At 41.9% G+C, this 26,143-nt stretch overlaps 1 protein-coding gene across 3 annotated transcripts in view; it reads right to left on the bottom strand.

The window, feature by feature from the left end:
• Positions 1-25,007, bottom strand: part of actr8 (actin related protein 8) — a 51,238-nt gene extending 26,231 nt beyond the window's left edge. For all 3 annotated transcript variants that reach the window (XM_070895301.1, XM_070895300.1, XM_070895302.1), the window contains exons 1-12: positions 24,715-25,007; positions 22,322-22,492; positions 21,956-22,066; positions 20,092-20,196; positions 14,547-14,720; positions 10,160-10,253; positions 9,588-9,720; positions 7,867-8,020; positions 3,211-3,306; positions 1,776-1,916; positions 1,290-1,554; positions 993-1,156 (exon numbers count right to left, since the gene is read on the bottom strand). In XM_070895301.1, the coding sequence (XP_070751402.1) occupies positions 993-1,156; positions 1,290-1,554; positions 1,776-1,916; positions 3,211-3,306; positions 7,867-8,020; positions 9,588-9,720; positions 10,160-10,253; positions 14,547-14,720; positions 20,092-20,196; positions 21,956-22,066; positions 22,322-22,492; positions 24,715-24,828 (1,722 nt within the window). In that variant the 5' untranslated portion in view covers positions 24,829-25,007. The remainder of the gene's footprint in view (positions 1-992; positions 1,157-1,289; positions 1,555-1,775; positions 1,917-3,210; positions 3,307-7,866; positions 8,021-9,587; positions 9,721-10,159; positions 10,254-14,546; positions 14,721-20,091; positions 20,197-21,955; positions 22,067-22,321; positions 22,493-24,714) is intronic.
• Positions 25,008-26,143: the final 1,136 nt, after the last annotated feature.

Genomic DNA, 26,143 nt, shown 5'->3' with positions numbered 1-26,143 from the left:
AATGAAACAGCGTTTCTATATGAAACAAACTACATCAATCATTACAGCTCCTGATTGCAGCTCGACTTTCATTTACTCTATTTACTTAATCAAAGCTACATTAAATTCATATATTCTGCAAACATTCAGAAATTAACCTCACTTATACTGTAAATACTGTCGACCAGTGCTCCCAGTGAATTTACTTGCATACATGCCAGCTCATCTACAATGGGATCTATTTTAACATCCCCCACCAGTTGAAAACCAAGCTGACGGGGTGGGGGGGGGAGGGGGGAAGTTAAAAATGGAGCAAGGGGATCTTACACCCACTCTTTCCCTGCTCTGATCTGGCTGACTGGAATTTTAAATTACAGACGATAAGAACATCAGCCTCAAGCCGGAGAGGTCCTCTTTAAATATGCAGATCGGGCTCCATTGATGCAATTTTAACCCGAGGCCAGAACAGGGGAAGCAAAATCCCAAATTTATGGAGATGAATTACTTTTGTGACAATGTCATAACTGAACAACTGAAATTCCTCATGAGGAAAGCCTGCTGGGAACAGCAGTCAGGACCAGAAGAAGCCAGTATGGCAAGTTTTAAACATTTTTTCCAGAGTTTCCTCGTGGTCAGGAGGATTCCCCTCCCATAACACTCATCTTGAGGCGGTGGCCTCCTGCTGCCAGATTCTAATGTCTGTACAGCCGTTTCCTGGCCAGCAACAGCATGCTAATGAGGCCACGCCTGCCTGTTGCCACTCCCAGACAGGCACGTCGCTCATTTTGCAGCCTTTGCTCCCGGTATTAAAATGACCCCTATCTTTTTACAGGTGAATGGATCCTGTAGGACTAATACTAAAGTAACTATTAGCCTTTGATGATGTTGGTAAAACAATGTGTCTATGGTGGTCTACTAAACGGTCTGTAATCTAGATCAGACAGAGCGGTCAGTAGTCGGGATCAGACAGATATTTAAACTGACCTTTTAATAAAAGGAGACATCTTTCTCACCTTGGGTCTTGTGATAACTTCAACATTCTCTACTATTCTTCGGAATGATGGTGGCATCTTGTTCAAAATTCTGTGTTGTAAAAATTCTTGAGCCCCGTGGAACATTAGACCTCCACCAACCACCAAAATGGAACTGTACATTTTCTTCTTTGTTTCATCAGAACCTGAAAGTGTACACATCTTTCTTATGTGATGTACAGGACCAGAAGAATATTAAAGTAGTGCGAACTTCAAAATGTTTCATCCTTGAATTATACAATTGGATGAAATTACGGTACATTTCATAATTATTCTTACCACAGCAATCAATACTATGCAGTATTGATTTATCAAGCCCCAAAGCCTTTCCTTCAAATTGGGACACCGTTGTTTTTCTGGCCATCAGAGCCGCTGGTAGGTCCTCAGAATCATTTCCGGCCAGTAAGCAATCATGCTGAGAGGTTCCAAGTTCTAGTTCATGAGAATGACTCTTCTCTGCACTGTCAGAATTCTGAGCACCCGATTCTCCGTCAAATCCAGCATACTTAGCCAGTGCTTTCCTCTCGGCAATAGCTTTGGCAGCCTAGGCAATTAACAAATTAACTGGCTTGGTACAAAATACATGTCACTATTTCAAGAAATTACAAGCACAGAACCATTATAATTAGTTCTGCAAATTCTTCGACAAGCACACATATATACTATTTTATAGTGAATAATGATTTACTAGCTTCTCTTTCTATTTTACTGGGTATCTGCCAACTTAGACTTTCCTGTTACGCATCACCAAATTCACATCCTCACCTGTTCCTGCTTACTCTGCGTTGCCACTAAGTAATGTTCATCATGCGGATCTTCTGAATCACCATGTGATCTGTGTTGCAATGAGGTTATTTTCTGTCCCACAATTCCAAAGGTAGCTGGATAAAACAAGGCCATTGGTGCCTATAGCGTGGATGCATGCAAATATTGAATTTATTAACTGGTATTCATATCGCAAAATAGTCTGTCTTATTTGGTTCTGATTAAGCACTCTAAATTAAAGCTTACAAGCCAATATCTCCAAGTACCTATCAAAGACATCAAGTCTTCATTCTGTCCAAAATATAGCAAGCCCAAAGCAGTCCCATTTTAAATTCAGAAATAAGTTTATAATGGAAAAATAAATAATGCATTGAAAAATGGCTTTTAAAGAGAGAAATTTCAGGTCATTTAATAACTTGTAAGCTTTTTTAGTTTATTTGCAATCACAATCATCTCCCTGATGATCTCAACAACTTGCTGCTGCTATGCAAGAAAAACACATCTTTGCTTATAACAATGCAATTTTTCACCATCAAAAGATGCTGTTACTTTTCCTAGAGTCCATACTGGGACACCGTGGTAGCGAGTTTGTTCTTTACAGCTATCTTTAGGGCTGGATTTTCAGCGTTGTCGTTTACGGGGCGAAAACGGAGTTGGGGCGAGAAATTTACTGCCCGATTAATGTTTGCGTTGTGTGGAGTAATTTTTGTCATTTGGCCCCGCAGCGCAAAGGGAGGCGTTGTACGACTTTCGCGGTGCAAAAACGGGACCCTCTCCAACTCACGTGTGGGGCCGGGAGCGCGCCGAGGCCTTGGGAGGGAAAAAGAAAATTCACAAAAACATTCAAAAAACATTGCCAACACCCTTATAACACAACACAAACACAAAAAAATAGAATAAAAACTGGAACTTGCCTTTTTCGCAGTTTATCCATCTCACCGCCGCCGGAGGGGCTGGACTGCTGTGTTTTCCCTGGTGGTCATCGCGGGGCACGTTTCGGGGCGTACGGGTCGGGTGCGAATTGAAACTTCTGCCGGTGTCACAAGGAGCGCCGTTGCACACCCGGCTCAGCTCTCCCGGCGGTAATTCTAAGCACCGCCGCAAAACCCGACCAGAGGGTCGCGCCTAGATGGAAATGTCCTCAATGCCTCGTTTTCCACCGCGGACGGTCAAAACCCAGCAAAAACCGGGTCGCAAACGACCCGAAAGTCCAGCCCTTGGGCTGAATTTTGGTGCAGAAAAATCTAATGTTCCTGTACCCAGAACACACTAAGGAAAGAAAACCATGGCATCCACCTAGGGTGTAAAATTCAATATTGCTATTTCGCCAAAACACAATATTTGGCTCAGATTGAACTTGAAATTCTTTTTAGAAAAAAAAGACTAGAATTCTTCAGTCATTACAAATTATCTTTAAAATACACGTTTCAGTCACCTGTAGTTTCTCATCTCCCTGTCGCAACTGGTATAATAAGGCTGGAGAATCCGGATGACGGATCTTGAACTCTTGATCCTGAATTCCAGAGATATCCTGTTTAGTGAAGTGAAACAATAGTAAGGTTTTATTCCATACCTTTATAACATTTTCAGCTTAACATCATCATTCAGAAAGTCTAATGACAGAATCATAATACTTAAAGCTTATCATAAAACAATCTTCCTTAAAACCATGGGAGGGTCTGCGAAACTCCCATTTTAATCTAGTTTATTGAAGTAATCCCTGAAAGAGTTATGTCCCAATTACTTAAAACGTTCTTAGTATAAAGTATGGGACTACCTGTAAAGATGAAAATTATTCATTTCGGGCTAGATTTTCGCCAGCCAAAGGCACATTTTAACGAGATTGTTTTTGCGATAAAAGTGCTTTTTTGTCTTAAAACAAACTTCACAAAATTCCCCAAAAGTTAAGAATGCTGGTTTCGAAATATCGGCGAAAAACGGATCGCCAAGGTGCACGGCGGAAAAAAAAAAATCGCAATGCCTAAATTTAGCCGTTCGGCGAACCCGTTCTCAGGTGAAAAAACATGTTAGAAAAGCAGGCGTTGCAGCCTCAGAAACATCGGTAAGTAGGAAGACATATAAAAAAGATAAGTAAAAAGTTTTAAAGTTTTAAATTCTTTTGCAGGGATTATTAGTTAAGGGACTTGTAAATGTTTTGTGATTTTTTGTTTTCAGCAATTTTTTTTTGTATGTTTTCTCCCCTCCCAGGGCCTGTATTTTTGGCGTTGATAGGCCTCGGGCTAAATCACGGTTTAAGAACATAAGAATTAGGAACAGGAATAGGCCATCTAGCCCCTCGAGCCCGCTCCGCTATTCAATAAGATCATGGCTGATCTGGCCGTGGACTCAGCTCCACTTACCCGCCCGCTCCCCGTAACCCTTAATTCCCTTATTGGTTAAAAATCTATCTATCTGTGATTTGAATACATTCAATGAGCTAGCCTCAACTGCTTCCTTGGGCAGAGAATTCCACAGATTCACAACCCTCTGGGAGAAGAAATTCCTTCTCAACTCGGTTTTAAATTGGCTCCCCCGTATTTTGAGGCTGTGCCCCCTAGTTCTAGTCTCCCCGACCAGTGGAAACAACCTCTCTGCCTCTATCTTGTCTATCCCTTTCATTATTTTAAATGTTTCTATTAGATCGCCCCTCATCCTTCTGAACTCCAACGAGTAAAGACCCAGTCTACTCAATCTATCATCATAAGGTAAACCCCTCATCTCCGGAATCAGCCTAGTGAATCGTCTCTGTACCCCCTCCAAAACTAGTATATCCTTCCTTAAGTAAGGTGACCAAAACTGCACGCAGTACTCCAGGTGCGGCCTCACCAATACCCTGTACAGTTGCAGTAGGACCTCCCTGCTTTTGTACTCCACCCCTCTCGCAATGAAGGCCAACATTCCATTTGCCTTCCTGATTACCTGCTGCACCTGCAAACTAACTTTTTGGGATTCATGCACAAGGACCCCCAGGTCCCTCTGCACCGCAGCATGTTGTAATTTCTCCCCATTCAAATAATATTCCCTTTTACTGTGTTTTTTTCCCCAAGGTGGATGACCTCACATTTTCCGACATTGTATTCCATCTGCCAAACCTTAGCCCATTCGCTTAACCTATCCAAATCTCTTTGCAGCCTCTCTGTGTCCTCTACACAACCCGCTTTCCCACAAATCTTTGTGTCATCTGCAAATTTTGTTACACTACACTCCATCCCCTCTTCCAGGTCATCTATGTATATTGTAAACAGTTGTGGTCCCAGCACCGATCCCTGTGGCACACCATTAACCACCGATTTCCAACCCGAAAAGGACCCATTTATCCCGACTCTCTGCTTTCTGTTAGCCAGCCAATTCTCTATCCATGCTAATACATTTCCTCTGACTCCGCGTACCTTTATCTTCTGCAGTAACCTTTTGTGTGGCACCTTATCGAATGCCTTTTGGAAATCTAACTACACCACATCCATCGGTACACCTCTATCCACCATGCTCGTTATATCCTCAAAGAATTCCAGTAAATTAGTTAAACATGATTTCCCCTTCAAGAATCCATGTTGCGTCTGCTTGATTGCACTATTCCTATCTAGATGTCCCGCTATTTCTTCCTTAATGATAGTTTCAAGTATTTTCCCCACTACAGATGTTTCCACCACAAATCCTCATGCAACGCCGTTTGTTAAACGACAGGCGTACTTTGTGGCCAAATTTACCCCGTTAATAAATGGCAACATTTTTATTCTTATTTCTTCACAAAAATGACGTTATTTGTTAAATAACGACTGGTTGAGGAATTTCTAGCCCTGTATTTTAAGGGTTATTCTATGGAAGACTCAAGTCATGCTCGACAGATGTCCCTGACAAAATGTAGGATATTTTAAAAATGCAGGATATAAAAAAAAACACAATTTAAACTTTATTCCATTGGCAGGCCCATGTACTGAGATGAGTGCAGACTTTTCCTGCAGCCCTGGGCTCATTTTAGGAAATCAGAATATTGGACCCAAGGGGAGATTGTCCTGGGTCTATGTCCAAATACACTGGATGACCTGGATGAAGTATTAGAAAATTGGGTGAGTCAGTGCGCACACCTTTATAGGTACCCATCTGATTTTTTGCCATTTAAATTAGTGAAAGAAAATTATCGAGTTCCTATACAGGCGTGTGCTCCAAGTTTGCACACCTAATCTTTCGATATTCACTGCACCCAGGTGATTCAGCGTGCTTGGGTGCAAGCCAATTTTCACTCTCTGATTTCATTGCTGATTTTTTAATTGTAAGAACATAAGAAATAGGAGCAGGAGTAGAATACCTGGCCCCTTGAGCCTGCTTCGCCATTTAATAAGATCATGGCAGATCTGATCATGGACTCAGCTCCACTTCCCTGCTCGCTCCCCATAACCCTTTATTCACAATACTCAAAAATCTGTCTCCGCCTTATATATATTTAATGACCCAGCTTCCACAGTACTCTGGGGCAGAGAATTCCATAGATTTACAACACTCAGAGAAGAAATTCCTCATCTCAGTTTTAAATGGGTGGCCCCTTATTCTGAGACTATGTCCCCTAGTTTTAGTTTCCCCTATGAGTGGAACTATCCTCTCTGCATCCACCTTATTGAGCCCCCTCATTATTTTATGTTTCGATAAGATCACCTCTCATTCTTCTGAACTCCAATGAGTATAGGCCCAACCTACTCAACTTATCTTCATAAGTCAACCCCCTCATCTCCGGAATCCACCTGGTGAACCTTCTCCGAACAGCCTTCAATGCAAGTATATCCTTCCTTAAATACGGAGATTTTTTGTGTCCTCACAATTTGCTTTCCCACTCATCTTTGTATCATCAGCAAACTTGGCTACATTACACTCGGTCCCTTCATCCAAGTCATTAATCTAGATTGTAAATAGTTGAGGACCCAGCACCGATCCCTGCGGCACCCCACTGGTTAATGTATGCCAACTGGAAAATGACTCATTTATCCCGACTCTCTGTTTTCTGTTAGTTAGCTAATCCTCTATCCATGCTGATATTATCCTCAACCCCATGAACTTTTATCTTGTGTAGTAACCTTTTATGTGGCACCTTATCGAATGCCTTCTGGAAATCCAAATACACCACATCCACTGGTTCCCCCTTACCCTGCTCATTACACCCTCAAAGAACTCCAGCAAATTTGTCAAACATGATTTCCCTTTCATAAAACCATGCTGACTCTGCTTGATTGAATTATGCTTTTCCAAATGTCCCGCTACTGCTTCCTTAATAATGAAGTCCAGCATTTTCCCAACAACAGATGTTAGGCTAACTGGTCTATAGTTTTCTGCTTTTTGTCTGCCTCCTTTTTTAAGTAGGGGCATTACATTTGTGGTTTTCCAATCTACTGGGACCTCTCCAGAATCCAGGGGATTTTGGTAGATTACAACCAATGCATCCACGATCTCTGTAGCCACTTCTTTTAAGACTTTAGAATGTAAGCCATCAGGTCCAGGGGACTTGTCTGCCTTTAGTCCCATTATTTTACCGAGGACCACTTCATTAGTGATAGTGATTGCATTATGTTCCTCCCTCCCGAGAGTCCCTTGATTATCCACTATTGGGATGTTTTTACTGTCTTCTACCGTGAAGACAGATACAAAATATTTGTTCAATGTCTCTGCCATTTCCCTGTGAAAGGTGTCTGGGAGGGCAGCACATTAACAATGAAATTGAGTCAACTCTTGGCTCACACAGGATTTAGCATCTACCACTCCGATATCATTATGTATCATTTTGAGAGTTTGAGCTCTCCCTGGAATTTAATGCGATAAAGGACTGGTTGCACTTTTCACAATCTGTGGAATTTCAATTGGAAAATTAAAAGATGGGTTAACTTCAAAAAACAAAATACATATAAATCTTATTTTCAAAATTATGTTTCAATTTATAAAGGAGAAAATTATAAAAATCAACTTTGTGAGCCTTTCGCCAAAATATATTATTTTAAAACATTGACGGACTACTATTTTACTCAAGATTACAAGATCTAGAATTATATTTTTCCACTTGCTTTCCTGGCATTTCTTTATTTAGACTTTTACTGGAGTCATATTTGACCTGGTCTAGATGGCAGAATGTCTCTTTAAGCTGCTGAAGAAGAAGGCAGTCCATTCGATTGAATACTTGACAATCTCTATATGGGAAACCGGACCGCTGCATAAGCCAGAAGAAACATCTGGTCACATCAGATCCTCCATATGCTAAACGTAGCCTGTAGGTCACAGATACATCTGTTTAGTCAACATGCACATTACCTTCAGTTATACATGTTTATTTGTGGTATAAGCATTAAAAACTGTAAAAATCTAAACAAACTGATTATTAAAAACTCACATGGACTGGCACATGTTCATTAAGATTTACATCCTAATCACATCCCCATCATTCACATCTGTGATTTCAACCATCTCAGCCCTGCGCTCTGGAATTCCCTCCCTAAACCTTTCCATCTCACGGTCTTCCTTTAAGACCCTCCTTAAAACCCACCCCTTTGACTCGACTTTTCGGCATATCTCTGATGCCTCCTATTTTGGCTAGGCGCTTATTTTCATCTGATTTTGCCTCTGTAAAGCAATTTGTGGCATTTTTCTGTTAAAGGCACTATATAATGTAAATTGTTTAAGTTTCACTGTATAAGGCACTAGTTCAGTAAAATAAAATAAGTTTAAAAAATGAAAACAAGTTGAAGGACAGCCTCTATCTACATTAGTGCACATGCACATGCACAAAGCAGAGATGTTAATATGCACTTGAGCCCTGATCTTATTCACTTTCTTTCCCTATCCCAGATCTGTACCATCAGCATTTGTTGCAAGGTCAGAACAATCCAGTTCATAGAAACGCCTTGCCCAAAGAGCTAAGATTGACACAAATATTTATTCTCAAATGTGCCAGACAAGACTGCTAAATGTTGCCTTCTAAGCCAAGTCGAAATGAAAAGTTCAGACACCATTGGAATATGAATACGTCTCCCAGTCAACAATCCAACACCACAGCAGTTTTGCTGCTGTGCCACCTGTGCCGATGTTTAAACAAGATTTTCTTTTGACATTACAGCAGCACCAGACCGTTTACAAGTTATCAACTGTCACCATTGTGACTTAAAGCTACAAGCTGTGGCAGTGCTGTTAACATCAGCAGTACAGTTCATGATCAAAAATATCAAGAAAGATTGCAAAACCACTTAACTATATGAAGCAGTATTTAGCTTTGAAAATGGCATTCATTAAATAGATTCCACTTCAGACCAATATGGAGTTGAGTTGTACTCCTAATAGAAACATAGAAAATAGGTGCAGGAGCAGGCCATTCAGCCCTTCTAGCCTGCACCGCCATTCAATGAGTTCATGGCTGAACATGAAACTTCAGTACCCCCTTCCTGCTTTCTCGCCATACCCCTTGATCCACCGAGTAGTAAGGACTTCATCTAACTCCCTTTTGAATATATTTAGTGAATTGGCCTCAACTACTTTCTGTGGTAGAGAATTCCACAGGTTCACCACTCTCTGGGTGAAGAAGTTTCTCCTCATCTCGGTCCTAAATGGCTTACCCCTTATCCTTAGACTGTGACCCTGACAGATCTGGGTTACTGATAGTTCCGTTGTATAGTTAGTGCCTGCTTAAAGATATCTATGCCCAAACACTTATGAGCTACTTTTTCTTCAGGTATAACACACAGCAGGTTAGGTTATTCCACTGGTTACATGGATCTAAACCCAATTAGGTATGAATGAAAAGAAGTCTTTAATCCACGATTAAAACTGGAACATGTACCTGACCTGGTATTTCGATGTGAAACTCCATCCTCTACACAGCACACACTAGTCTTCTGTTCCCCTACATCTACAACACAAGCACTGCTTAAACCACTTCCAAATGTAGCACAGATTGATTCCTGATGGACAACAACACCTGGAAAACATCATAAAAAGGCAAAGAAGAAGAAAAGGTTTTAAAAAATGAGAAAATATGCATGATTGTGCAATATAGTTTTAAAAAGAATTCAGCTGATTCACGTTTAACTGAACATTAATTACCTTATTTAATATGAGCAGTTATTAATTTCAGTTAATCCTTTCAAATAGGAAAATAATTTTAGACTTAAAATTAAAAATCACGAATGTGAAATAAAAACTGGAAACGCACAACAGATTCATCCGCATGTGAAAGGGAAAGCAAGATTAAAGTTTCAGATTCTGAGGAAGGGTCACATCCAAAACTTTACTCTTTCTTTTTCTTACAGAAACAATTTAGAGTAGTCTTTTGTTGAATATTTTGATACAGGGCCGCATTAAAATTAAATGTGTCTGGCTAGATCAACTGGAAAAATAAATATACTATGTACACTTACCCGAGAATCCTATATTGTTCAAAAGTAGGTTTATCAGCTCTTTAACATGTTGCCTGTTGTAGATATCTGGGATTAGCAGAATACATCTGTAATACTTGTGTAATCAAAACAAAAGAATCAAATAAATCCCATAATTATAAAAATATATTTTTTAAGTTCAATACAAAAAGAAAAAGTGTCTTAATGTATCTATTATATATTAAATATGTTGAATGGGTCACAACATTCTTTTTCATCCTATGTCAGGTTTTATCTATCTATCTATAGCAAAATACATAAAAAAAACCCCAAATTCTTTCCATAAACTCAAGCACATAATCTAGACTGATACTTCAATGCAGTACTGAAGAAGTGCTGCAATGAAGGAGTGAAGGTTGTTTTCTCTGCTGCTCCCTCACAAGATGGCTTTCTATTGTAAATATTGATACTGTGTTTGCAAAAGCTTCATTCGTGCTGGATTAATTGTGCCACTGATTCTTCAGTCAGCGTGAAGGAAAAGTAATAGAGACATAGTTTACATGCATACATGGAATTTACACATAAAAAATACAAATGATCAACAACAGCTGATGTAATAAATTTGGGAGCCTACAAGGTTTATAAAAACAAGTATGGTGGCAAATTTCTCCGACATGTTGATTTGATTTATTATATTACCTACAATGAAGGCCCATCATTTTGGGTCACTTCTTGCATATTATCATGCATTGAAGCTGCTGCACTGATGCAGGAGTGGGTTCACCGATTAACCTGGAAACACGCAATTCAGACTACATTCACTATCAATCCCAAGCTAGGACAAGTTTAGTACCATCTAGATAATGATGTTTATGAGTTGAAACAAGTTACTCCACTTTTGTACAGATCCCTGGCAAATCCATAATTGGAATATTATATGTAATTTTAGATATATCAAAAGAGATTGTGCATTGGAGACGGTTCAGATAAGTGTAATGGGGAATTTGGGGATTTGGCATTCTAAGTTATGAGAGGAGACTCACCATGCTGAATGTTTCATTGAAGATGATTTGGAGAGGCACAGATAATGTATATATATGTAGGTTGTGCAGCTTGGGTTGTGAGCACAGAACCAAAGGACACAAAAAGCACACCTCACACGAGTGGAGATGAAAATTCTCTTCCTCTCCGAGTAGTAGATATGTGGAATAGATTCCCAGCCAAAGATGTTAATGCTGCATTCTTTCGCTTTTTCAAAAAAAAGGCCAAATACATATTTTGTTATGAATGGGATTAATGATTGTAAAGATAGAACTTTCACTCATGTCGTGCCTTTCATGTCTTCAGGATGTCTCGAAGCACTTCACAGCTTATGGAATTGATTTTGAAGTGCAGTCACTGTAGTTTTGTAGGTAAACACAGCAGCCAATTTGCACATAGCAAGGTACCACAAACAGTAATGAGATAAATGACAAAATAATCTTTTTTGGAGCTTTTGATTGAATAAACATTAGTTAGGACACAGAGTGCCCGGGCATCTTTTACGTCCACCTAGACAAGCAGGGCCTCAGTTTAACTGAGACAGTTCTTCCAATAATGCAGCACTTCTTCAGTATTGGATTAAAGTGTCAGCCTAGATTAGGTGCTCATGTCCCTGAAGTGGGATTTGAAGGCATGATCTCCAGGAGGGGACATTACTACCACTGGGCATATAATTACAGTTGATCAAATATTCTTTGGAACATGATGGCTTCTGTGACCACAAAACCATATGTTAATAGCAACTTGACTATTCTCGAATAGTGGAGGTGTAAATCTTGATGGATGTTTGTATTTTTACTGGACTGTCTTTGGGTCAGAGAGAAATTTCTGCAGGCTTTCCGTTAAGAGATTAAACAGAACAGAATTCATGATGGGGCAGATTGAACACGGTCTCTGGATAAAGTAGTCTTGATAGACCAAACCATTTTTCAAATTCTATGCATTATCTTCTTACGTACTCAGACAATACTAACATGTCCTAGCTTGAATCAGTCTGAAGCACCAATTTCCAGTTACTGTAGAGGTATTCCTGTACACCTCCAGAACCTGTTTCACTGGAGCAACTTCAGAGTTGCTCGCTGCGAAGTGACTCTCGAGTTGCAGGTGTCTAAAAGAATGGAACAATAAAATCTTCTATAACTTGGAAATATGTTTTACATAGCTGCGGATAGTACTTTATTCTGACATTCATGTTAAATAGAAGATCTTCGTTTAAGCAATTTTTTGGGGGCCAGATTACATATTTTACTAAGCTTACCATTATCTTCTGCATAAGATGCTACAGCATTTCTCAATGTTATTGTAACACAAACTCCAGTAAATTAACCTTCAGTGTGTTGGGTACACACTTACTCATATGGCCATGATTATTTACTGAGGAATCTTGATTTGCTGAGAAACCAGCCTCGAGGCTAATTTTCAGCAAGTAAAAGCCCAAGTTATTGGAAGTTGCTGACACCTCCAAAATGGGTGATGGAAGCCAGGAGGAAAAAGGTACAGAAAATATATAGGTTAAAGGGAAAAAGTAAAAAATGTGGTTTAAAAAAAGAGGGAGAAGGAAAGGAAAGTAGAGTTCAAGTTTTTAATCTTTCATCTGAATTAAATTTCTGTGGTACAGTATTCATTTTACTCCTGAAAATGTTATTACTGTCTGTCCCACCGTCACAGTGCATTATTTCCCTGAACATGCTGTGATGGTTGAAAGTGGAAATGGTACAGTATTAACAAAAGAGGTCACAATAAATAGGAGTGTTGTACTGATGTAAAATTCTTACTGTTGTTTCATTGAACTTCTCATGAATATGACAATTTTTGGTAAAGGCTTATGTAGGTTTATTTTTGGGATGAGGGGATTGTCCTATGAAGAGAGATTGAGTAGACTAGGCCTATATTCTCTAGCAGAGCTTGGTCTCCAGTCATCTTGGTTAACCCTCGCCACTGGATCAAGACCTAGCTCTGTCAAGCCCGTGTGGTGGCTGGTGTGCAACAGCCACCCCACTTTAAAAGAATCCACGCACAGGCATCTTCCACCCTTCAGTATGTAGTTCGGGACCGAAAATGTCAGGTCCCTCATTGAGACACCTGTGAACTCATCCCTTTTTGGTGTGGAAGCAAGTCATCCTCGATACGAGGGGCTGCCTAATACTACTACTACTCTCTAGAGTTTAGAAGATGAGAGACGATCGCATTGAAACATATAAAATTCTTAAAGTGCTTGACAGGTTAAATGCTGGGAGGATTTTCCGCTAGCTAGGGACTCTTGAGCTAGGGGTCCTAGGGCTCGAAATTGGTGGAAGCTAAGTTCCGCCCAAAGGACCGCTGAGATCCTGACAGTACTTTGGGCGGAAGTTTCATAGAAAAAGCTTGGAAAGACCGCCCGGTGACAAAAATGGGACTTACACGCTGAATCTGGGCGGCAGCTCCCATTCTCGGTGGCAAATGCAATCCTCGGCAAAGAACCGCCGAGGATTGAGTCGGGCCCAGAGAGGGGGTTAACTGATGAAATTAAAAATTTTCAGAAAAAAAAAAACACACTAGAAATCCTTCAGGGGACCCCGTCCTACTGAATCCCTGCAAAAAAAAATAAAGAAAAGTGGACTAACCTTTTTTTTTTTTGCAGGTCTTCATACTTACCGTTGAGGTTAGACCTGCTTCCGCTGCTGGAGCGGAGGACCGCCCGGACCAAATTGGCAGCTCGGCGGACAGGAGGACTCTTCTGGGCGTTGCACGCTGGCGCACGCCAGCAGACGGTCCCCAGCGGTCTTCCCTCCCCGCCGGCGGGAGGCCTCCACCAAACTCGTTCGGAGGGGAGACCATCCAGAAAACTCAGCGGCAGCGGACGGTAAGTCCACCAATTTCAGCCCCTTTGTTTCAGAATAAGGGGACGCCCACTTAGGACTGAGATGTGGAGAAATTTCTTCACTCAAAAGGTTTGTGAATCATTGGAATTCTCTACCCAGACAGCTGTGGATGCTCAGTCATTGAGTATATTCAAGACAGAGATCGATAGATCTGGATACTACGGGAATCTTGGGATATGGGGATAATGCAGGAAGGTGTTGAGGTAGAAGATCAGCCATGATCTTATTGAATGGTGCAGCAGGCTGGAAGGACTGAATGGCCTACTCCTGCTCCTAATTCTTATGTTCTTATCAGGAATTAGTTGTATAACTGAATTAATTAGAGAAGAGAATTATGCAGTAAAAGTGAATAGCTTACAATCTATTTGATTTCTTAATTTAAAGTTAAAATGCAGTTTATAATAAAATATTCTCACTATAATATATGATTGATGGCAGAGTGGTCAATAATTGAAATATTTCACAATAGAATAAATCCTAATACACTTCAAAGTTTTACCGTTTACATCAAGAAAGTTGTTATTAACCTTTAAATCTTTACGGGGAATTTCTAGGAACTTCTGAATAGCATATGTCCATATAGTCTCCAGATCAGCCAGGACTGCAGTGAGAGAGCCTCCAGGTCCTGCATGAAGGTTAAACTGACCTCTGCGAATTGGCCAATGTATATTGTAGCGGTCTGATGGATTTACATACAATGCCTGTTGGAAGAAAATGGGATTATAATACTGTTCGGGCTAGAATTTCCTATCAGCCCACCAGCGCCCGATTGCTGCCCAAAAGACCGCTAAGACTGGGAAGATTATCGTCGGCAAAAACTTCCCCCCCAAAAAATGTAAAAATCCGAGCGCAAAACATGGGCCTTGCACCCCCATTCTGGGCGAAAAAGTGAAATTTAGGGCAGTTCCTAAGCAAAATGGGCGATAAATTTAAAAATTAATAAAAATTTACCCCGAGATTGTGGGTTGGGTCTAACCTTTTTCTTGGCGAGCTACTCACCTACCGCCCAACCATTTTAAAAACTCAGCTACGGGTCACCGCTGACCCAAATATCGCGCCAGGGCGATCTCAGGACGGTGCACACTGGCAGTCTGCTCCCCAGCGGTACCTCGAAACTGCTGGCGTAACTCAGGTAACGAATTTCTCGTTTACCTGATTAACGCCCACAATGGCCAATACTGCTCTATCATTGACAATATAACCAACAAGCTAGACAGACTCACACCGGCACGATGGAGACGGAGGAGGAGGAGGAGGAGGAGACGGAGACGGAGACGGAGGAGCCAACATATGAATTAGAAGACTAGTGATTTAGGGCCAAAATTTGGCCAGGAGTTGCTCCGTTTTCTTTTGGAGCAAATTGATTTTTTTGGAGTATCTTAAAAATCGCAATTCTGCACATTTAATTTGCTCCAGTGTAAGTGAGTTAGATTAATTTTTTTTAAATTTTGTTTTTCTTTCCAAAAGCCACCTACGCCTGTTTTGGCCATTTGAGCCAGATTGGACAGCTAATAGTTACTCCAAACTAACTTAGGCCAGCGTATGTGGTCACTTGTGGCCGTACAGAAAAACCTTGCAGAGAGTTAAGAAATCAGCGCAAGTAAGTACATTTAAAGCACCAAGCACTAAACAAAGTACAAAAATAAGCACAGTAATAAAAAATACAAGCTGAGAGGACCTGCACCTAGCACCAAGACTTACAAAGCACTAAATAAAGCACAAAAAGTAATAAGCAATTAATTAATAAAAAATAGAAGGAACCCTACACCTAAAGCACCAAGACCAAAGTAATAAGCAATCAATCAATAACAAATAAAAAGGTCGCGAATCGGTTCCTTCTCACTATGTAGATCTGCTCCCGGTGATATACCCTCAGCCTCCTATTGACTGCAACTCAACTTGCATGCATGTGCAGTTGAAACTCAGAGAAAGCTCAGAATCTCTTTAGTGAACTTAAACTGGGGTCTCAAGTGATCTCGTGCAACCCAGAAAGCAAAATGAAAAATGGGACACATAATCAATCAATCAATAAATAAATAAATAAATAAACAAACAAAAAATAGAAGCCCTACCTTCAGCAGGCCACCGATGAGGGAGCCCATTCGGCCAGGGATAGGGGCGGCATGCTTCGGCCCCTCCCACACAGCCTGCAGAGCACACGCAGAGATTCTGGGGGTGAGGAGATACTGCACATGCGCGCACACTCTAGTGCGCATGTGCAGAGGTCCCGGCACTGATTTCAGCGCCGGGACCTGGCTCCACCCCCGAATCCAGTGGCCACGCTACGCCACCATCAAGTAGAGGCTGGGGAGCGGCCAAACTCGGCTTGAAGATTTTTGGTGCCCTAATCAGTGTAGAAAAACAGCGCACCACTGGTGAGTGCGTCAGAAGTCTCTACTGGCCAAATTTGGACCCTTAGCTGCTACAGTGGCTGGGATAGACTGTAGTCCTGAATGAGAAACCACTATCGTTATTGCTTAATAATTGACTTAATTGCCACATTGAAAAAATCTCACCATTTCTTATTAGTAAAGTTGCACAAAGTACCTTAGAGCAAGTATAAGATTGGTTGGTTAAAATAAATTGAAAGTGTTGATACCAACATTTCCAACTGCAAAAGAAAAAAAATTGTGATAACCAGCAGGATTATGAAATTTGTATATTTGGTGCCATAGAAAGTTATGAAGAGACAAATGTAAACAGGAGAATGGCTCAGAAATCATACCCTAGTGCAAGCACAAAAGGTCTAGGCTGTCAACGGATAAACCCAGAGTCGTCCTGTTGACTCAAAGGATGTAAAGCAAGTTAGCCTTGCGTTTGAACATTTATGTACAATAAACTGAGAAAGAAGAGTAAATGAAAAAAAACTTAGACGAACAAGAACTTGCATTTATAAACGTGCCATTCATGACCTTAGGATGCCCCAAAGCACTTTACAATGCACACAGCATGGTCACACAATCAGCAATGAGGTAATAAGCCAGATGCTGGAATCTGAAATAAAAAAACAGAAAATGCTGGAAATCTCAGCGGGTCAGGCAGCATCTGTGGAAAGAAAAAGAGTTAACATTTCGGGTCGACGACCCTTTGTCAGAACTGGCGAATTTTCGAAAAGTACACATTGTTAAGAAGTACTGAAAGGGGGAGTGGATGAAAGAACAAAAGAGAAGGTCTGTGATAGAGTGGAAGGCAGGAGAGATTAGAGACAAAAGGGATGATGGGCCGAATTGAAATGATAATGGCAGGAGTTAGAAAAAGGTTAGTCTAGAGGGGGTGTCAATGGCTGAATGATTACCAGCTGCCATTGGAGACAAAGAGAAAAATAAAATATGCCTCGGGGGCGGGAGGGGGGAAAGAGAAGGGAGCCAAAGATGGGCAGAGGTTACGCTCTGAAATTGTTGAACTCGATGTTGAGTCCAGAAGGCTGTGAACTGCTTAAACGAAAGATGAGGTGCTGTTCCTTGAGCTTGCGTTAAGCTTCATTGGAACAGTGCAGAAGTCTGAGGACGGAGATATCAGAGTGGGAATGGAGCGGAGAATTAAAGTGACAGGTGACCGGAAGCTCAGGGTCACACTTGCGGACTGAGCGTGAGTGTTCAGCAAAGCGGTCACCCAAAAATCTACGCTTGGTCTCCCCAATGTAGAGGAGACCACATCGTGTGCAGCGAATACAGTATACTAAATTGCAAGAAGTACAAGTAAATCACTGTTTCACCTGGAATGAGTATTTGTGGCCCTGGATAGTGGGAGAAGGTAAAAGGGCAGGTGTTTCATCTCGTGCGCTTGCACGGGAACGTGCCATGGGAAGGGGAGGGGGTGCTGGGGGTGACTGCGGAATGGACCAGGGAGTCGTGGAGAGAGCGGTTCCTTCGGAATGCTGAGAGGGTGGAGGGGTGGGGAAGATGTGATTGGTGGTTGGGTCACGCTGGAGGTGGCGGAGGATGATCTGTTGAATGTGGAGGCTGATGGGGTGAAAGGTGAAGACAAGGGGAACCCTGTCATAGTTCTGAGAGGGAGGGAAAGGGGTGAGAGCAGAGGTGCAGGAAATAGAATGAACACGGTCGAGGGCCATGTTAACCACGGTGGAGAGGAATCCTCGGTTGAGGAAAAAGGAAGACGTGTCAGAGGCACTAGTGTGAAAGATGGCGTCGTCAGAGCAGATGCGAAGGGAGAATGGAATGGAGTCCTTACAGGATGCGGGGTGGGAGAAAGTGTAGTCTAGGTAGCTGTGGGAGTCAGTGGCTTATAGCGGATACTGGTCGAAAGCCTATCCCCAGAAATGGAGACAGAGAAGTCGAGGAAGGGAAGGGAAGGGAAGGGAAGAGTCGGAGATGGACTCTGTGAAGGTGAGGAAAGGGTGGAAATTGGACGCAAGGTGTAGGAAATGTTCTAGTTCAGGGCGAGAGCAGGAAACGGCACCTATATTGTCATCAATGTACTGGAAAAAGAGGTGAGGGAGGGGACCCGAGTAGGACTGGAACAAAGAATGTTCCACATATCCCATAAAAAGGCAGGCATAGCTAGGACCCATGAAGGTTCCCATAGCAACACCTTTAATTTGGAGGAAGTGAGTGGAGTTAAAGGAGAAGTTGTTCAATGTGAGAACAAGTTCAGCCAGGCAGAGGAGGGTGGTGGATGGGGACTGGTTGGGCCTCTGCTCGAGGAAGAAGCGGAGCGCCTTCAGGCCATCCTGGTGGGGGATGGAAGTGTAGAGGGATTGGACATCCATGGTGAAAAGGAGACGGTTGGGGTCAGGAAACTGGAAACTGTTAGAGTGACGGAGGGCGTCAGAGGAGTCGTGGATGTAGGTGGGAAGAGAGTGGACAAGGGGAGAAAAAAAAAAGAGTCGAGATAGGATGGAATAAGCTCTGTGGGGCAAGAACAGGCTGAAACGATGCATCTACCAAGGCAGTCCTGTTTGTGGAACTTGGGGAGAAGGTAGAAGCGGGCTGTGCGGGGTTGAGGAACTATGAGGTTGGTGGCTGTGGAGGGTGACAGGCGATCCTGAGTTACCGGTCGCCTGTCACTTTAATTCTCCACTCCACTCGGATAGCTCCATACTCGGACTCCTATACTGTTCCAATGAAGCTCGAGGAACAGCACCTCATCTTTCGTTTCGGCACTGTACAGCCTTCTGGACTCAATATCGAGTTCAATAATTTCAGAGCATAACCTCTGCCCATCTTTGACCCCCTTCCCCATCTTCTTAAGAATGTGCTCTTTTCGAACATTTGCCAGTTCTGGTGAAGGGTCCTCGACCCAAAATGTAACTGTTTTTCTCTCCACAGATGCTGCCTGACCCGCTGAGATTTTCAGCATTTTCTGTTTTTATAATAAACCAGATAATCTGTTTTAGTGCTGTTAGTGGGTGGATAAATATTGGCCAGGACATCAGGGGGAACTACCCTGCTCTTCGTCGAATAGCACCATGGGATATTTTACATCTACTGGTGAAGGCAGACAGGGCCTTGGTTTATCACCCAAAAGATAGCAGTGCTCCCTCAGTACTGCACTGAAGAATGAGCCTAAATTATGTGCTCAAATCTCTGGAGTGGGATTTGAACTCAAAACCTTCTGACTCAGGAGGTGAGAGTGGTACCACTGAACCAAGACTGAAACTTGTAGAACTACAATTTATGTAGGGCCTTTCAAGTCTTTAGGATGTCACAACGCACTTCACAGCTAATAATTACTTTTTGAAGTGTAATAACTATTATTTTGTAGTTATACTGCTCAAGAGCCAATGGGCAGAAGTGGTGCATAAAGTTTCACTGCTGGCGTAATGTCCGAGTGTTTTTATTTGACTCAGCGTCGATGTCCAGCTCTTCTGTTGCCAGTATGAACAAAAGGGCTTGACGTTAAAAAATAGCAACAACGTGGTTTACTTCCCATTTTGACTTTGTAAAGGATTGATAACCAGCCACATCTGAGAGTATAGAACGTTAGGCACCAGGGCTTACTCACGTGTACAAGAATCCATATCATCAATGATAAAATGACTATTTATATAGGACATACACACACATAGCACAACACAAGGTTTATATATCAAGTAAAAAAAAAAAGTTTCACCTCTTCTCCTACAAGAAACTCAGGTTGATGTGAGGTGTTTGTCCATTTGACCCCAGAATTGATGTCCAAGACTGCCGGTCTCATCTGCTTGTTATATGCCCTCACCTAAAAAGTACATAAAATGTTATAATGTGCCATACATTACTCAGAAAGCTCTCAAATTCATAACGCATGTACTGGGGAACATTTGCTTTGCCACCTGCTGTAGTTTTTTTTAAACCATATAGGGTTTCAAGCAATGTCTGTTTCCATTACATTAACAATTTACAGTCTAAACTCTATGGAAAATGTCAAACTGTTAGCCTAACATCTGTGGTTGGAAAAATGTTGGAGTCCATTATTAAAGAAGCAGTAGCAGGACATTTGGAAAAGCAAAATTCGGTCAGGCAGAGTCAGCATGGATTTATGAAGGGGAAGTCATGTTTGACAAATTTGCTGGAATTCTTTGAGGATGTAACGAACAGGGTGGATAAAGGGGAACCAGTGGATGTGGTGTATTTGGACTTCCAGCAAGCATTTGACAAGGTGCCACATAAAAGGTTACTGCACAAGATAAAAGTTCACGGGGTTGGGGGTAATATATTAGCATGGATAGAGGATTGGCTAACAAACAGAAAACAGAGAGTCGGGATAAATGGTTCATTCTCGGGTTGGCAATCAGTAACTAGTGTTGTGCCGCAGGGTTCAGTGCTGGGACCCCCAACTATTTACAATCTATATTAATGATTTGGAAGAAGGGACCGAGTGTAACGTTGCCACGTTTGCTGACGATGCAAAGATGGGAGGAAAAGCAATGTGTGAGGGGGACACAAAAAAATATGCAAAAGGACATAGACAGGCTAAGTGAATGGGCAAATATTTGGCAGATGGAGTATAATGTTGGAAAGTGTGAGGTCATGCACTTTGGCAGAAAAAAATCAAAGAGCAGGTTATTATTTAAATGGAGAGAGATTGCAAAGTGTTGCAGTACAGCAGGACCTGGGGGTACTTGTGCAAGAAACACAAAAGGTTAGTCTGCAGGTACAGGAAGGCCAATGGAATCTTAGCCTTTATCACAAAGGGGATGGAGTATAAAAGCAGGGATGTTTTGCTACAGTTGTACAGGGTATTGGTGAGGCCACACCTCGAATACTGCGTGCAGTTTTGGTTTCCATATTTACGAAAGGATATACTTGCTTTGGAGGCAGTTCAGAGAAGGTTCACTAGGTTGATTCTGGAGATGAGGGGGTTGTCTTATGAGGAAAGGCTGAGTAGGTTGGGCCTCTACTCATTGAAATTCAGAAGAATGAGAGGTGATCTTATCGAAACGTATGAGATTATGAGAGGGCTTGACAAGGTGGATGCAGAGAGGATGTTTCCACTGAGGGAGACTAGAACTAGAGGGCAACATCTTAGAATAAGGGCCGCACATTTAAAACTGAGATGAGGAGAAATTTCTTCTCTGAGGGTTGTGGAACTCACTGCCTCAGAGAGCTGTGGGGGCTGGGACATTGAATAAATTTAAGACACAAATAGACAATTTCTTAAACGATAATGGAATAAGGGGTTATGGGGAGCGGGCAGGGAGGTGGACCTGAGTCCATGATCGGATCAGCCATGATCGTATTGAATGGCGGAGCAGGCTCGTGGGGGCCGTATGGCCTACTCCTGCTCCTATTTCTTATGCTCTTATGATCTTATGAGAGTTTAACAATAATATATGATCTTCTGAATTGCCGATCATATTTTATTGTACCAAAGCAATAATTTAATAAGGAATACAGATATTAACCAAGAGTTTTTTTTGGAAGATATGCCCATCTTTCCCCATGTTCAAAATCAGTCCTGTAATGTAATCTTACACCAGCAAGCTGTATTACTGTACCTGATCTGGTGGAGCTGGTATTCGCCTTGCACCATTTGACATTTTTTTGGACCATATGGCCTGATCCACCATTTTAAGACCATTCTGTCTTTGGTCATTACTTTCTGGTTTCTTAAAAAAAAAGACAATTTAATTTATTTATGGATTTTCAATTTTAGAGTATCTTCACATTAACAATTAAGTTAATCATCAGATTAAAAGCACATTTCTCTCGTGAAAATAAATGTGGTCTTCTCTGGCAAAAATTGGTCTGATAGGATTTAACCCTAAACATGAATTCTTCACCTTATCTACAACCTGAATGTCCGCAGACTAAAAGGCTGAACTCAATCACTATAAAAAGACAAAACAAAAAAACAAGCTTACATTGAGACCATCCCTTTGGAGCCATGGGTCCTCATATCGAGTCTGTCCTTTTTGTTTATGTCTTCGGGCGATGACATGAGATACACCAACAGGAAGTGTATCTGCAGCTCGACCAATCCTTAGAGTGGACGAACCAGGATGAATAACCACAATGAAGTTACTCTGGATTGGCTTCAAAAATAAATATTAAAAACCTCAGTTTATAATCCATCCTAAGAACATACACAAGAAAATGGCATTACAAGTTCAAACTTCTACTATCCCAGCCCTTGCTGGTAGATTATTCCAAACATTTATTAATCCTTGGGTAAAGTTTTTTCTAACAATATTTTAATTCACTTTTTGTTCATTTAATTTTAAACTTCTGATCCTACTTGCTTAGCTAAGGCAAACCTAAAGTGATTAATTAAGTATACTTTCGAGAACTGCCTTCTTTCTAGACTGTACAACTCAAGTTTAAAGCACTTTGGGTCACATATTATGTTGAAAGTGGTACACAAGTGCTTTCCTCAGTCATAATTCGTCCTATATTCACTTGGAGATTAGTTGTATTGCTTGCCTCTACATCTTCTCCCCTGCATGTTTTTCTAAGTTCCCTTCACCATAAGCTCAGGAGTAGAGCGGATTGTTGACAATTCCAGTATTCAGCTACTCTTATAATGAAGCAGGCAATGTCAACCAACAGAAGGATCTGAACATCTAGGTTTGGCATATAAATACCAGGTAATAACCATTGCTAAAAAGCTCAAACATCTCCTCCTGACCTTCAATGTCACCACCACATCTAAATGCCTTACCATCAGTGCCTTGGAGAGGAGAATGGGTTCAGCATTGACTAAGAGCTTAACTGGATCAGACGTATCAACGCCATGTTAACAAGAATAGGGCAGAAGTTGGGTACTCTGTGATGATGGCTCCTGATCTCTCAAAGCCTTTCCACCATCTAAAATGCTCAAGTCAGGAGTGTAATGGAATACTCTCTACTTGCCTAGATGGATGCAGCCACAACACACAAGCTCAGCACCATTCAGAATATATCAGTCCGATTGATTGGCGCCCTATCACTAGATTTAATGGTCTGGAATTTGTGGACCCCAAAGTAAGCATTACACTAAGATCTCACAATACCTGTGTCGAGAAATTAGGGTTTCCCGACGCATAATTCAAATCAACGTAGTACAGTGGGAACCCCATAGTGAAAACTGCTGTGACGTCAACAAACTGTCTAACCAGCAGAATTCTCAGAGCCAGCGAACCAGGAAGTGGATAAGCTCTTAAAATTCTACATTTTGTTAGAGCGAGCAAAACAAAAATTGCGGCTCTCACATGGGGGAAAAGGAAAACCTGAAATAAAGATTAACTTTAAGTTTCTTAAAAATGTTAATTTTATTAAAATGGATAGATTTGACTGCACAAAATTAAAATCATGGGGTAGTTAATGATGTAATTACTGGGGAAGAGCTGAAATTTACATCATTTTCCATGATTTGAGATTTCACCGATTGCGAGCTGTGTGGTGGGGGTGGGTCACAGCGCAGCGTGTGTTGGAGCATGACAGACTGCAATTTCAGGATTTCCGCAATAGGCTGCGCATACACCAAATCCTGAAGTTGCTGTCAGTGTCAAAGGCAAAATGACCGCATCAGGACCGCAAATTCCGGGTCAGTATCAATTCCCTCAACCACCGCTGCTACCGACCAACCTTACCTTAATGGTACCTCACAGCCTTCAGCCTCCACCACCGAGAAGGTCAAGAGCAGCAATGTCATAGGAGCTCCAAGTCACACACACCCTGACTTGGGACATATATCGTCCACAATTCCTTCATTGTGATGGGAGTCAAAATTCTGGAATTCCCTACCTAGCACCATCATTGCAATTGAAGAAGGCAGACTGCCACCTTCTCAGGGCATCATAGGGGCAGCAATAAATGTAGCTTTAACAGCATTGTTCAAATTTCATACAGAATTTTTTTAAAGTTTAAAGCACCTTGTGTTCATTTCATTTCTCAATCGTCATAACTCATCCCCTTTGCTCTTGAGCACGAGTCGCCTCTACATCCTCTTCACCATACTATATTTTTATAGTTTGATTTTAATTATTCCCCACTAATTAGAAGCTGACAGTAAGCTGTGTTGCTGCACTGAGAAACCACTCATGGACCGTTTATGGACAGTTAATGGGTCCGGCTTTACCCAATGTAGGGGACAAACTCTCATCGCTGTGGGACTGAGGGGAGGAGCTGTAGGTTCGGAGCCCGCCGGCAGGCCAGGTCGGGCCGGGCCCCGATGCCCAGCAGTCGAAGGCCGCTGTGTACGGTGTACCGAGGTGAAGCCAGTTACCGTCTCTGGCCCTCTGGCTGGCGCTGGCGCCGGCTCTTCTTTCGGACTCACCTCGAGTACAGACTCTGGGATGGCGGCGGGGACGATCGGCCGCTTCACCCCGCGCTGCTCCTTCTCTTTTTCTTTCTCTTTCTCTTTGCCATTATCCTGTTCCACTTGCGTCATTTTACCGGCCCCGACCGAGCAGCGGCGGCAGGTTCCCCTCCCGGGATTGTGGCCCTGGCTCTACCCAAAATACTTCGCACTGGTACACGCCGTTTCAGTGCAGCTGGTCTTGTTTCCTGTGTGTCTGCAGATCCTGCTCCTGTGCTGCTTCCTGTCTGTGTGTGTGTGTGTGTGTGTGTGCTGAGCTTGTGCTGCTTGCTGTCCCCTCTTGAAAGAACCTGCACGGCGGCTGCCTGCTGATGCTGCTTGCTCTGCGTGCAAGGCTCTGTATCTGAAGTGCCAGCACTGGACAAATCCAAGCTCTATTTTTAGTTGTGAGCTGTATACCTGAGGCATCCACTCATTGCCATAAAACCTAGATATAGTTAAAATTTTTAGACTGCATGTCCTTTTATGGGCCAGTCAAGTGGTATTCATGCATTTTCTCTTAACTGTTTTGTCTTTCTTCTGATTACTATGAGATTTGTAAAAAAAAAAATTCTATTGCTTTCTGTCAGTAAAAAGTGAGAGAAAGCAAGAGATCACCAGGAATGGATGCTATCCTAGCATTCGCAGTGATAATGAAAGCTCTATTAGAACAACGAGCTGTACATGTATACATTTAATAGGGGACTTGCACTATCACTCTAGGTGGTGTTAGTTCAGCAACGATAACCTCTGCATGATTCAGGCCCGCGTGGTTTTAAACAATAAGCTTTAATATACATTGACTAACAACTGTTCTAGAATATTACATTAAACGGTAAGCAATTAATACAACCTGCTTCCTCCACGAAGTCTTGTTCAAGCTGATCAGACTTGTAACATTTGTGGGTCACCGTTAAGGTGAATAAACTTCCAACTGTCCCAAGAACGCTCTAACTTTTAGAGGATACAGATCCCATTTTTATACTATTTGGCTACTTTGGGCTGCACCTACACATAACAGTATGCGTAGGTGCATGTTTGCTGAGGCCCCATATTGAGGTGTTTACCCCACTTCTAATCTTTTGGCTTCTACTCTGTTCTACAAGCTTTGTTTATTGTACTTTAAATGCATAGGCCAAGGGGCCTTGCAGGTTTTCATAGTTCTGACTGCCCATTGAGCAGTATCTCAGTACTATCCTTTACTGTGGTGTCTCAGCAACTGCCCCCTTATCTCCATACAGGCCATTTCTTAACCTGGGTGTTTATCATTCTCTGCCTTTTGAGTTTCCAAACTGTCTTTGTTCATACATCGAGACAAGATTCCATTTTCCCTTTCCTCCACATTCGCTCCCTGGATAAAATGCTAACGATACTTTGACCATTTAAACCACTTTAAAATATTTTAACA

Source organism: Pristiophorus japonicus, chromosome 12 (assembly GCF_044704955.1).
Source record: "Pristiophorus japonicus isolate sPriJap1 chromosome 12, sPriJap1.hap1, whole genome shotgun sequence".
Classification (NCBI taxonomy): Eukaryota; Metazoa; Chordata; class Chondrichthyes; family Pristiophoridae; genus Pristiophorus; species Pristiophorus japonicus.
The sequence above is the reverse complement of the archived record's forward strand: the minus strand, read 5'-3'. Positions and strand labels throughout refer to the sequence as shown.